The sequence below is a fragment of the Malaclemys terrapin genome, chromosome 4 (genome assembly GCF_027887155.1).
Source record: "Malaclemys terrapin pileata isolate rMalTer1 chromosome 4, rMalTer1.hap1, whole genome shotgun sequence".
Classification (NCBI taxonomy): Eukaryota; Metazoa; Chordata; order Testudines; family Emydidae; genus Malaclemys; species Malaclemys terrapin.
The window spans coordinates 28646481-28660142 of NC_071508.1; the positions used below are offsets into that span (position 1 = coordinate 28646481).

The window sequence follows — 13662 nt, forward strand, 5'->3', positions numbered from 1 at the left end:
AGCACCATGGGCCTGACCCTTCTCCCTGGGAGCCATGGCCAGCAGCTGGTTACAGGGACTCACAACAGCTCCTTCCAAACAGCTGTACGGTCCATCCGCCCAAAGGTACACAATGAGCAGCGCAAAGGGTTAACACCATGATGGGGCCACATGCCAGCTCCTCGCCTCTCCCAAAAGATGGACAAGCCCAGCTGCCCCCGCTGCATCCCGCAGGGCCTCTGCCTTCAGCCACAGCCCTGCTGCCACACAGCCTAGCTCCGGATCTGTCTGACACGCACCCCACGGCCCCGTCCTCTCTAGGCAGCCATTGTCCAATGGGTCTCTAGCCTGGGCCAAACAACTGGGTCATGTTAGGCCAGCACCTCAGGAGAGCATCTGCGCTCACTCATGGTCCAGCCATTGTCCTCCTGAAGTTGTTTAGCCTGAGCTATCTTAGCACTGACCATTGTACTGTTTCCTGCTTGATTTTTTTTCCTAACAACCCCTTTGTATTCAACGCCACGCAGTCAGACAGAGTAATATTGACCAGGTAAACTGAGGCACCTCTATTATTCATTACAAAATCATGCAGCTATTGCCCTGGTTCTCCACCCCATGTTTAGGACTCTCTTATTGGGACCGTCTGTGCGATCAATCGCAGGGCCGTAGTGCAGTTCAGTGAGCATGTTCAAACCTGCTGGGCCAGAGAGGGCATGTTTCTGGACAAAGCCAGCTGAGTTTAGTTTCAGTATTTTAGGAGGTCATTGCATTAAAATGTTAATATGTCAGTTATTGTGGGGTGGCGTGTGGGGAACGACTCTAGGGGGAGACAGGGCTAATGCAAACCCCGGGAAGTGTTATGAGCGCTGAAGGACTCTTTTAACCAAAGTGCCAGACAAGACTGAGCTCTTAGCTGAGTGGATTTCCTAGGAAGTACTTGGGAGGAGGGGACGGTAACTTCTCCCCACCAGACCCAAGCTGCATTGGAGCTCATTGGCTGCTGATTACCAGTTCCCAGGGCCCCGAGATCAAAGGCTCAAGCTGCGTTTAGGAGGGGCTCAGATCCATGGGGTGCTTGGTATGAGCTAACAGCTGTTATGAACTTGTGAACACAGGGAAACCCTCTTGGTGGGGTTTGAAGGACCTGCGCAAGCCCTTGCTGGAGTTGGGGTGAGCTCTGGTAAGCTTATCAGCAGTTGCGTAGGTTCTTGTATTGCTTTCTCTGTAATGCTTTCACCTTACAAATACCTGTGCTTGCTTAGAAAGGGTTGTGTGCTAACTTAACTGTGACAACTGCACTGTGCAGAGCCTCTGAGGAAGGAAGGCAAAGCAGCATGCTCAGGCAGTCTGCTGAGCTGGGGCACTCCCAGTGCAGGCAGGGAGCTGTGCAGCTGGAAAGACCCCAGTCAGGAGGGAGAGAGACGTTGGTCTTCGCCCCAGAGGGGTGATGGCTGGGATCTAGAAGCCTGAGAGCGGATGCCCTTGTTGGACAATGAGGGGGAAATACAGGTGCAATTGCCCTGAACTGAGACTCCTGGTTCTGTTACTTCTGTGCTCCATGACCAGGTCATGCCTTCACTGGGTACCGCAGGGCACATTAGCCCTTTGAGTTCAGCCAGTTCCCTGGGGTTTATGAATTCTCTGGCTTGCGTTCTGCGGGAGGACAGACTAGATGATCATAGCAATCCCTTCTGGCCTTAAAGCCTAGGGGTCTATCAAGGGCAATCTGAGGAGGGAGCAAACTTTCTTACTGAGAACATAGCTATCAACACCAGCAAGGCACTGAACATGCTGAAACAATAACCGCTTTACTGGTGCATCAACGCTGGAAAAGCAAATGAAAAAGGGAGTGGGGAAGACCCACTTTTTGCTCCTTTATGGTGGATTTCAGTCTAAGAACAAAGTTTCGGAGAAAAATCTGAGCTTCTGCACTGCCAGCCAGCCTGCCAGTGAGTGTGGGGAGCAGGCATCCACCCCAGCCAGACAGGAGAGGGGAGCCATAAAGCCCTCTCCCAGTCTGAGCCGATCTGAGGGGGTGGGCCTTGCGGGTTTTCCCTGGGCTTCAGTGGGCTTTGCATCAGAGAGAAAATGAAGACCCACTATGGCAACTCCTCTGGGAGCTCTGTTATTTCAAACAGAGCGCGGGGGTCTTAGGGCATGTTTGCACTCTGACCAGCAGACTGCTGTGACGCCTTGGCAGCATGGGATGCGGGAGGCTGGACAAGGTACAGGAGGCCCATGATGCTCTGGCTTCACTGCTATTATTACGTGAGCTAGCTTGGATGGTATGTCTACACATGCTCCAATCACACCCCCAGACTGCAGAGTAGCCAGATCCTTAGACATTCTTACTGCTGTCTAAGCTACTTCCCTTCAGTATGACAAGTGTCCTCCCCAGGGAGAAGAACCCGCTGCAAGGCTAATAACATTGGGCTGTGTTCTGACACATGCCCAGACACAGGGGTCCAGTGGGATTTAATTAGGTTATCGTGTGTGAGTGAAATGGCAGCTGATTAGTAAAAACACACTTACCGGGACTGAACAAGAGTGCCACAGACATCTCTGGTAGCTGGAAACCTCAAACAAGGTTTCAGTAATTAACTGCTATTTAATTAGTGAGACGATTGGTTTATTGTGCTGGGGCTTTTAGAAGTTGTGGGGAGGTCGTGGTATAGAGCAGAAGTCAGGGAAATATAGTACAAAAAAATGTTTTGTAACCCAAAAAATCCTCATGGGCTAACTGGTAAATGGACAGTGGCAGCACTACTGAATAAGTCTATCTCGAAACATGCTGATTTTAGATACCAGATCGACTTCTTTAGATTCAGTAAAATAACTCGGAAAAACAAGTCAGTATTAAAGCATATTTATTACACAACTATGTAATAAGAACAGAGCTGTTTTAATTGTGAATTTGTCTTTTAATTAAACATACAGATTCTTGCTACCAGATCTATTTTTAGTTGTGTTAAGTTTAATAAAGCATCTTTATTATACAACTGCTTAATAGCGAGAGAGCGCTACATGGATCTGTCACATGGTCACAACTTCAGTAATTCTGCCTTCGTTGTTACTGTATGTCTATAAAAGGAGCAAGCAGCCACGGTTTATTGAATTTGCAATAACTCTGAGAGATAAATTCAGAGGGTGGCGATACACATTTAAGGCATTCGGTTTTACAATGTACATCTCAGGTCTGATTCCAGCCTTAGTTTCCCTGGTAGAAACCCACAGACATCGGAGCCCAAACCTGCCAGGCCTTGATCACGCAAATAAGCACATAGGGCCAGATCCCCAAAGGTATGTAGGGGTCTAGCTCCCAGTGAAGTTAGGCAATGACATACCCTTGAGGATGTGGGCCATAGAAATCAGTGGGGCTACTCACATGAGCAGGGATTGCTCCTGAAAGACTGGCAGAATTGGTTCTCTGGCTTTGTAACTGAGACCAGAGTTTGGCCCCTACCTTCTCCAGAATTCTCTATTTGTTGCTCAAGCAAATCTACTTGGAGTGACACATCCTGCCCTGTGCTGCCGCTGCCTCCCCTCCCCCTGCTACTAGCTCCTGGGGAGCGTGTGCTCTCATCGCTTGAGCAAACCTAAGGGCTTGTCTACATGTGAAACGCTTCAGTGGCACAGCTGTGCTGCTGCAGCCCTTCAGTGTGGATACTACCTTCGCCGGCAGGAGGAATTCTTCCATCGCTGTCGCCAATCCACCTCCTCAAGAGATGGTGACAAGGTTGATGGACAAATTCTTCCATTGACCTAGCACTCTCTGTACCCAGGGGTTACGTCGGCTTCACTACGTTGCTCAGGGGGGTGGATTTTTCACATCCCTGAGCAGTGTAGCTGGGTGGCTCTATAGACCAGGCCTAAGTAACCCTGATGCTTCTGCTGGCTGAAAGGCTGCATTCAGGCTGGTTTCTCCCTCACTGTATTTCTGGGATGCGTGTGAATGCCCCTGGGAAAAGCACTGGATGTGCCTGATTTCCTTAGCAGGGGAAGGCAAGGCCAGTGGAGAATCCCTCTTCTCCCAAGGTTGCTGGGGAAGGAGAGAGCAGCTCTTAGGTGAGATTTTCATTTCAATGGGAGCTGTGTGACTAAATCCCCTAGTCAGCTTTGAAAATCTTTAGCCTCTTCCTTTTCAAAACCTGTGTTATAACTTCTAAGAATACTGGGTGAAACTCTGCTGCTGCAGCTCCCTGGACATCAGTGGTGTTACGGCAGGAGAGAAGTGGATCCACTGACATTCTGCTGACACCCAGGTGAGACAGACGGGTGTTACAGCTCTACATAGACCTGGGGGGTAGCTTAGCAATGCTTTTAGAGGGAGATCTGTCAAGAAAGAAAAGCCCTTGTCAAAATTAACCTGAAACCTGTCCGAATAACCAGTGTGTTTTACCTACACAAGAAGCAGCAACAGCGACTATCTAGCCTGCCTCACCCCACAGGGTAGAAGCTTGTAAACCTACCCGTCCCCTCTTACATCTCTGGTCGAATGGATGCTGGTGATGATGGCTTGTTCCGGCTGGCGAACATGAGGCTGGACTCAGTAGTGGATGAGAAGGACAAGCCCGAGGTTTGCCTTGTCTCCTGGAAAGCACCACAGACCCGGAGTCGTTGTGGCAGCACCTGGCGTCGGAAATGGTGATCCATCAAGGCATATATGATGGGATTTACGCAGCTGTTCATGAAGGCCAAGCAAGCACTGATGGTCAGGCCCCTCCTGAGAGCCATTAATGCCCAGCAAGACAGATCTGCTCCCTGGAACATGGAGGAGAAGAAGAGGAACGCTTTAAAGGCATTGAAGGGCAGCCAGCAGCAGATGAAGGCACCAATGATTGTGAAGATGATCTGGAGGGAGTTCTTCGTCCCCTTTCCCAGCCTGATGTGGTTCAGCAGCTTGAAGGAGATGGAGCAATAGCAGAATAAGATCACTCCCAAGGGCAGGAGAAAGGTCAAAATGAGCAAAGCCAGGCTGAGCACCTGGAAGGTGACAGAGTCCTCATCCTCGCACAATTCACCAGTGGTATCCTCTGAGAGGCTGAGCTTCCGATACATCAGAGAAGGAATGCCTAGGAGGAGAGAGACAGCCCAGATGCAACCACAGGCAATGATCAGACAGTTCTTGGTCCCAGTAGACTTGGAGTCCACACGCTTCATGACCACCAGGTAACGCTCCACGCTCATGCCCATTAGAAACAGGATGCTGGAGCTGCGGTTCACAGAGATGATAAAGCTGCTGAACTTACACAGGCTTTCACCAAAGTACCACTTGTTACCATGAGCTGCTGACACTGCCCAGAGAGGCAAGGTGAGGACAAAGACCAGGTCGGCGATAGCCAGATTCAGGACAAAGGTATCCACCAGCCTCTTGCTTCCTCTCTTCTTGGCCATCAGCACAATCACCAAGAGATTGCCAATGAAACCAATGAAGAAAGTGATGAAGTAGAGGATGGGAATGTAGACACAAGCGTAGGGTAGGTCCTGTGGTGGGCAGGTATCTTGGAGGGGATTATAATCCCAGTAGACAGCAGAAGATGCTTCGTAACTGACAGTCCAGGCTTCAGTTGTCATTTTACAGCTGTCTCCCCCACTGAGCAGCTCCCGTGCAATGTGAGAGTTGCTGGAGAGCGTTCTTCAGGCACTTGCACAGGGCTGGAGGAAGCACGTTAACTGCGTAGCTGACTGGGTGGTGTAATCTCAGAGTTGTTTTTTTGTTGTTCTGAAATCTTAAGGCAATATTATGAACTTCCTCTTGCCGTGAGGGCAAGAACGGCAGGGCGGAGGGTGTATCAGTGGGTGTGAACAACTCGGGGATGAGACGAGTTAGATTTAATTTTGGAAACAAAAAGTAAAGAAAAATAGAAAAAATGAAGAGTGCATGACAGAAGGCCCGTGTGGACAGTGGGGGACAGGGAGGGTTAGAATTTACAAGCAAATAAAGGCCAGAAGTTCAAAATGCCCTCAATGCTCTTCTGAAAACACCCTAAAAACACAAAACTCTTCAAGGCCCAGTTCTTTCCTCCAGCACTTACAAATCTTGCAAAATGATACAAAATGGAATGAACAGCACCAGTGGGGGCAGAAGGAGATAGCCTGAAAGGTTGCTTTTCCCACCTTGATTTTTACTTTGCAGAGCTCAAGAATATTATGTCCGGTGCTCCCTGCTTTTAGTTGGAGCACTGCGTGGAGGGTCTGCCTTGACTTGTGACTTTCCTTGGATCTTAACTGAAGGGGTGGGAGAGTTGAAACTTTAACAAAGGAAAGACTCTCATTAACTCCAGTGTGTTTTAGTTCACACATTTAATCAAGTTTCACTTATATGGCATCTCCGTTCACATTCCTGCCAGTACCCCAGCCATCAAAGAGCCTTACAGAAAAAACAGAACAGATAATGACAGAATTTCTTTTCGGTATTTTTAAAGCAGATATGCTTAAAAATAATTAGAAAATACCAAAAAAAATTTGAAGCAAAAAAAAAAAAAAAAAGGGGGCACAAGCCCAATATTTTTTGCAGGTCCCCTTTAAGTAGCTCCATTAATTCCTCTGGCTTTGGCTGTACCTATCCCTTAGCCTTGATCCATTTTATTGTAAGCCTTGGGGCAGGTATCCTGTCTCCTTTCCTGTGCGTGAAGTGCTCTTGTGATGCTATATAAATAAAAGCAGCCGGTGAATGGGATTTTAAAGCAACATTCGCACCCTAAATATCCCACACTAAAAGTGATACCTTAGGAAGTGAGGATGCTTCCTAGCTAGCATCCCCATCAAGAATCTAAAGCGACAAAGCAAGGCAACATCTTGGCATGGTTTCTCCAGCTTTTTAGGGTTGGTTCCAGTGTCCACAGTGCACGTGATTTACTGCTCAGCCTAGAGCGGCTCCCTCCTCCATGTACTGCTGGTATCAAGAGTAGAAAAATTAACTGGGATCATGTTTAAACATGAGTCTTCCCAGAACCCTGTAAATGACATTGTCTGAGCCTAACCTTGTTCTCAGACATTTTGCAGTGTTCTAGATTAGCCAGAATGGTAGAAATTCTCTAGCCCCGGTAATCATTATTATTGTTATGCCTGGTTCTTCCCTTCCGTACACCAATACAGAGCTACAGTAATCAGTGGAGAGCAGGAGTTTCCTTGTAAAGTTGTTTGCTTTAAAGCAGGAGACAGTTCTAAAAACCAGCAGTCTCTTCTTTTGATCAAATCTCATGGATTTTTCAGCCAGTCCCGTGATTGTTGGGTCTGACTCCTGCTTTTGAGGAGCTCACTGAATTGGAATAGTGGGGCCTAACTATCCAAAGGGGGCTGGTGTTAGAGAAATCCTCAGCACTGATTAAATCTGTTTGCAAGCATAAATGAGGCACTCTCAGAAAGGAGATGAGTGAGACAGATGTGGTTAGAACTGCAAATGCAACTCATTTCAGGTGGCATTTTCTCAGTGGATCTCATGGACGGCAGTTCCAAATAAGGTAACAGTCTCAACTGGTTTTGCATTGACATAGGTGTATTGATCTGTTTGCAGAGCTAGACTTGATGCTATGTGAGAAACATCATTCACTTGCCCCCACCCCTTCCCTGGAGAGTTCTTGTTTCGTGGTGGATTTTATTTGATTTAAGTGTAATCAAAGTTGATCAGATCATGAGAGCAGGGAAAACAGACTATCAACTGATAAGGAGAGCTGCACATACCCAAAGGTTCTTCATTATGAACCCCATTCTGGAAGATACTAAATCACATGCATAACTTTAAGCACGTGAATAGGCCCATTCCGGGCAGTGATCCTTTGATATTAGTTTATTTTTCAAATGGAAATTAGCCGAAACTGCAAAAATTCAGCCCAGCGTTGAATCCAAAGCTGAGCATTTGTAGGAGGCTGGATGGATCTCATGCTGTGGTTCAGCCCGAGTTCTGATTTCATCTACAATTACACACAAACTATGTTCAAAGAACATTATTACGGTTGGGAAATCAAGTACTTGAGGAAATGTCAGAATTCAGGGTGCCCTGCATCCTTAATTCAGCCCCCAGTGCGATGCACGATGATGCAGTCTTTTATTACCGTATCACATGCTAGTTTTTCCACAGGACCCCTGGCTCATTCAGTGCTGGACAGTGTTCATTTAATGAGCAGCTAGTCAATATTTTATTCCATCCTCTGTTCAATATGTGGCCCTTGGCCTTATTTACTGCCCACTGTTCAAATGCTGCTCTGAAGACAGAATTCTTGATTTCCTCATGGACTTTTCAATGGCACTCATCACTGCAGTAGAACCACAGTGTGAGAAGGGCCCGCAAGGGTCAGCTAGTCCAACCCCCTGGCACGATGCAGGACTCGTATCTCTTCACCCCACCCTGTGAGTTGGGGGAGATGTTGTCCCCACTTTCTAGAGGGAGCTCAGGCACAGAGAGATTAAGGTCACAAGTGATCACTAGTTTTGGGTCCCCAGTCGGAGGCACTTAGGCCCAGGTTTTTCGGAGTGCATAGCACTCTGTAGCACTTTGTGTGTTCATAGCTCGCATTTACTTTCATTGAAGCGGCGAGTGCTCAGCACTTCAGTGACTCAGCCCCCATGGTCTCAAGTCAGGCACGCAGAAAATGTGGAACATACAGTCAGTGACACCTGTCCTTGCCCACCCCTGCTCCGAGCTCCTTGTCCAAGCTGTCTCCCCCTCCTCACCCCCACTGGCTCCCAGTCCTAGTCATCCTTCTTGGGTGCCTCACTGCTTCCTCCCCACCCCACCCCAACTCCTTGCCCAAGCTCCCCATTTCCTGGCTCCTTGTCCCAAGCTCCTTGTCCAGCCAGTCCCAGTCTCCCCCTTCCCCATCTCCTCCAATCCGCATTCCACCCCAGCTACCTGGCTCCCAATCCACCCTTGTTTTCCTCATCAGCTCCTAGTCTCAGCCTTCCTCCGCGCCCAGCTCCCCCACATGCTCAGTCCCATTGCCCAGCCAGTCCCAGTTTCACCAAACACCTTGTCCCAGTTTAATACTTTCCCTCCCTTCTGGCCTGAGTTTTGTCTCCTCTACCTTTGAATCAGACGGCTTCCTCCTCGAGTGCCAACGGGGGCATTGAGAGCACAGTCTGGGGACACGTAGGAGCTGTGATGAGCTGGTGCATGCTCAGTGAGGACAAAATCTTTGGAGTTTTAACTGCTAAAATCAAAGCCATTTCTACTGAGCAGGTGCAAACTGTGATTTTTCAGTCTCACAAACTTGGATGGATTTTCACTGGGACTGCAAAAGGCACATCCCTGACACAAAGGCCCCCCTCTATCAAGACCCTGCCAAATTCCAATCCCTGCTCCAAAGCATGGAGCCACTAGAGCTGTTCAAAGAAAAAATCTGATAATTTTATAACATGGCAAAACCCCATATTTTTTCCCTAGTATCATTCTCTGAACGGCTGGGCCATTTTGGCTGAAATTGTCCCCACCAAAAAAAAAAAAAAATCCAGCCTGAAGCTGACACAGCATGGAAAATTTCAACCCAAAAGGTCAAAGTTTGGCAAAATAAACAGCAGCTAAAAACAGGGTCTTATCATGGGAACTGTCAGGCAACCTGTGTTGTCAGCCTGCCTCTAAGAACACTTTGCACATTGCCAAAAACTCCTGTCTAAGGATTTCAAAGCACTTTAGAAACAGCCACTTGGCCTCATTGTTCCCTGAGGCGGCAGTTCAGTAGTGGCTCCTATTATAGAAAGGGACACTGAGGCACAGAGTGCCATGCCCAAGGTCACCCAGCAGCATAGTGTTCAGAAATGTAACACCCAGGTGATGGTAACACCCATATACCAAACACCAATGTCGTGAAACCAGCGTCTAAGACGAAATGCTGATGGTTTAAGGGCTGTATTTTCTTTCCTTTTCAGTCATTAACACTGGAAACACTCACATTTCCCGATGCAGCTGTTTTAAGGGGCTGATTTAAGTCCACTAAAGCTAGGACATGCAGGTCACGGTTGGAGCCCAAGGGTGGAGTGTCACTCTGACCTTTTCATCTAGTTCTGCTCTGTGTCCATTTGCACACCCTGGCCTGAGCTGCCCTTTGAACCTCCAAACTCAAAACTAAATGTAGTCAAAACCTCAGACTCTCCCCTCCTCTTGCATCTCCCTGGGGACTGCTGACTTGTGTGTGTGCCCTGTGAAACCATAAATAGATTCAAGGTTCAGTTGAATGGATCCAGGTTCCCTCGACAAATTCACTAACCTCAGTAAACAAACTGGAAAGCAGATGAGTTTTGTAGTTTCAGACTTCATCTCCCAGTCTATCTTGTGCCCATTCCTTGGTGTTGGCATGTAGGGTCTGCCCAGACCTAGGGTTGCCAACTCTGACTGAAGCTATTCTGGGAGATTTTTTTCCCCCAACATGACATAATGTCATTTTCTTAAAATAGCCTATTAAAACCTCCAGGATTGTTTTCAATAGTCACCGGGAGATTGATGCCGATTCCAGGAGACTCCAGGCCAATCCTGGAGAGTTGGCAACCATACCCAGACCCCTCCCAATAGCTCAGATAAGGTGCTGGGTAAAGGGTAGGTTTCCAGCATTCACTCCAACTATCCCTGGTTTGGTGGGACTAGGTCAGACCATTCACTATTCTCACCATTCTTGAGCTGCAAATTCTAAAGACTGTCCGAACACTCCATTCCAGGCAGCTGTGACTCAGCCCCATCTCTGCCTTAATGCTACTATATATATATTAGTGGTTTAGTTCCCCTGCCTGTCTTTAAATCCCAGCAATCTTGGTTTTATAACCAACTGCCCCCGCCCCAACATGCGAAACCAGGCCCATTCGCATTGTTCCCAGGGGCTCCGAGTCTGCAGCAGCTCTGCTATTCACTGGCATTCAGAACCGCATACAAATTGAGAAGGACGACACTGCTGCTTGTACCACTCAGAGGATGTGGTACTTTACTGAGGAGAAAACATGTTTTTCATACAGGAGGGTAAACAGCGAGTGCCGTGTGTCCTGGCTGAGACCTGTGACAGAGCTACAGCTGGCTGTAGTGTAGTGGTCTCCCTTCCCCTTTTAGCTGCTACATCAGTTCCACTCCCTTCCTCCGTCAGCTACTCAAGTATATTATTGGCCATGCTTTAATGTGCACATCTAGCATTTCCTCTAAGGCAAAGTGTTCAAAAGAGCTCAGCATCTTGGTGCGGGGCTCTTTCCAAAAGCTGGCCCTTGGTTCAGTGCCCACCCGAGAGCTGAGCCCTTCTGACAGTCAGCCCCTCGTGCCATCGCCCCTCTGAGTCCCTCTGCAACTACCCTGAGTTCTGGCCCAGGGGATGGCAAAACTTCCTTCGTGTTTGCAAAAGGCTGGAGCTCCTGGGTGTGCAATCGAGCTAGCAGTGTGATACTGCACTTAGAGGATGTGGTACTTTACCAAGTAGAAACCTGCAGAGTAGCAAGCGCTGGGTATGTGAGTTGGGGGACACTGCAGCAGAAAAACTGAGTGCAGCCACAGAGCGGGTCTTTTCCTTTGGGAATGAGCTTTATAGCAAGAAATTAAAGAGAGTGAATGCAGGCAACAGAGAGCAAACCCTCGACACTCCCCAGCTAGGGTGTAACTCTGTCCTATGACCCTCGGCACGGAACCCGACCTCCCTTGGGCATTCTCCATCTCCTCCCCACTTCCCTCACAGCCACTTTTACCCTTCCCCTGAGCACCTAAGCAAGATGTGGAGGGAAGGGATCAGCTGAGGGGTGGTTAACCCTTTGTTCCCTAGAGACCATGACGTGCCCCTGCACCCAGCACATACACGTGCAAGGTATTATGGTTCTTATGAGACCTGAACATGTGGCTTTGTTTTCTTCGTAGCTAGAGAAGTACTGTTCTAGGGGTGGGGGAGGGAAGCGGGATGTGTTATTCCTTGACTTTAGCAAAGCTTTTGATACGATCTCCCACAGTATTCTTGCTGCCAAGTTAAAGATATATGGGCTGGATGAATGGACTGTAAGGTGGATAGAAAGCTAGCTAGATCGTTGGGCTCAACGGGTAGTGATCAATGGCTCCATGTCTAGTTGGCAGCCGGTTTCAAGCGGAGTGCCCCAAGGGTCGGTCCTGGGGCCAGTTTTGTTTAATATCTTTATTAATGATCTGGAGGATGGTGTGGACTGCATTCTCAGCAAGTTTGCAGATGACACTAAACTGGGAGGCATGGTAGATACACTGGAGGGTAGGGATCAGATACAGAGGGACCTAGACAAATTAGAGGATTGGGCCAAAAAAAAACCTGATGAGGTTCAACAAGGACAAGTGCAGAGTCCTGCACTTAGGACGGAAGATGCACTGTTACAGACTAGGGACCGAATGGCTAGGTAGCAGTTCTGCAGAAAAGGACCTAGGGGTCACAATGGACGAGAAGCTGGATATGAGTCAACAGTGTGCTCTTGTTACCAAGAAGGCTAACGGCATTTTGGGCTGTAGAAGTAGGGGCACTGCCAGCAGATCGAGGAACGTGATCGTTCCCCTTTATTCGACATTGGTGAGGCCTCATCTGGAGTACTGTGTCCAGTTTTGGGCCCCACACTACAAGAAGGATGTGGAAAAATTGGAAAGAGTCCAGCGGAGGGCAACAAAAATGATTAGGGGTCTGGAGCACATGACTTATGAGGAGAGGCTGAGGGAACTGGGATTGTTTAGTCTCCAGAAGAGAAGAATGAGAGGGGATTTGATAGCTGCTTTCAACTACCTGAAGGGGGGTTCCAAAGAGGATGGAGCTCGGCTGTTCTCAGTGGTGGTAGATGACAGAACAAGGAGCAATGGTCTCAAGTTGCAGTGTGGGAGGTCTAGGCTGGATATTAGGAAACACTATTTCACTAGGAGGGTGGTGAAACACTGGAATGCGTTACCTAGGGAGGTGGTGGAATCTCCTTCCTTGGAGGTTTTTAAGGCCCGGCTTGACAAAGCCCTGGCTGGGATGATTTAGTTGGGAATTGGTCCTGCTTTGAGCAGGGGATTGGACTAGATGACCTCCTGAGGTCCCTTCCAACCCTAATATTCTATGATGCTATGATTCTATGATTTCCGAGCCATGCAATAGCAGCTGGCTGAAGATACGTGGTAAGATACGAAGATACTGGCTAATCCTATTGAGGGATTGGGCAGCAGCGTAAACTGTCAGGAAGTCTGGGATGGGCACAAGCACTTTGGTTAGGCAGCCTGCCATGCAGAGCTCTATGTAACAGAGATCCTAGGGGTTAGGGGTGCTGGAGGCCTCTGCTGTGGGGGAGATCCTGGCTCCTTGCAGGACCCCAGCTGCCAGGTCTGTTGGACAGAGGAGGGTACAGAAAACGCTCTGGGGGCAGGGAGAGAGCACCTGGGCTGTTTGGAGCATGATTGCAAACCCTTCCAACTGGTCAGGCCATGCAGCATCATTGACACAAGCCTAGGTGGGTATTAGCGGTGTCCAGGTGAGAGTTAGGGTCTGATTGTGGCTGTTGCCAAAGGGACTAGTAGGGAGAGGATGGAAATTAGCACCCTCCCACCCCATAAAGAAAAGTAAGTGGGAGGGAAAAATAAACTCCCTGTGGGCCACCCTCCCATCCTCCTCTAATGCAGGGATTCCATAGCCGTAGTTTGTGGCGGGGGAGCATGGGAGGGCGTTGCGCCCCCCCCCCCAAAAAAAAACCTGGCAGCCTGAATGTGCAATGCAACAAGTTCTGCAGCGGAGACAGGAGACTGCT

At 48.6% G+C, this 13662-nt stretch overlaps 1 protein-coding gene across 1 annotated transcript; it reads right to left on the reverse strand.

Moving 5' to 3' along the window:
- Positions 1 to 4458: 4458 nt before the first annotated feature.
- On the reverse strand, positions 4459 to 5553 carry GPR25 (G protein-coupled receptor 25). The gene has a single exon (XM_054024842.1). The coding sequence runs from the start codon at positions 5551 to 5553 to the stop codon at positions 4459 to 4461; it is 1095 nt and encodes a 364-aa protein (XP_053880817.1).
- Positions 5554 to 13662: the final 8109 nt, after the last annotated feature.

Coding starts and splice junctions, on each gene's coding strand:
- GPR25 (XM_054024842.1), bottom strand. CDS start 5,553: ATGACAACTGAAGCCTGGACTGTCAGTTACGAAGCATCTTCTGCTGTC.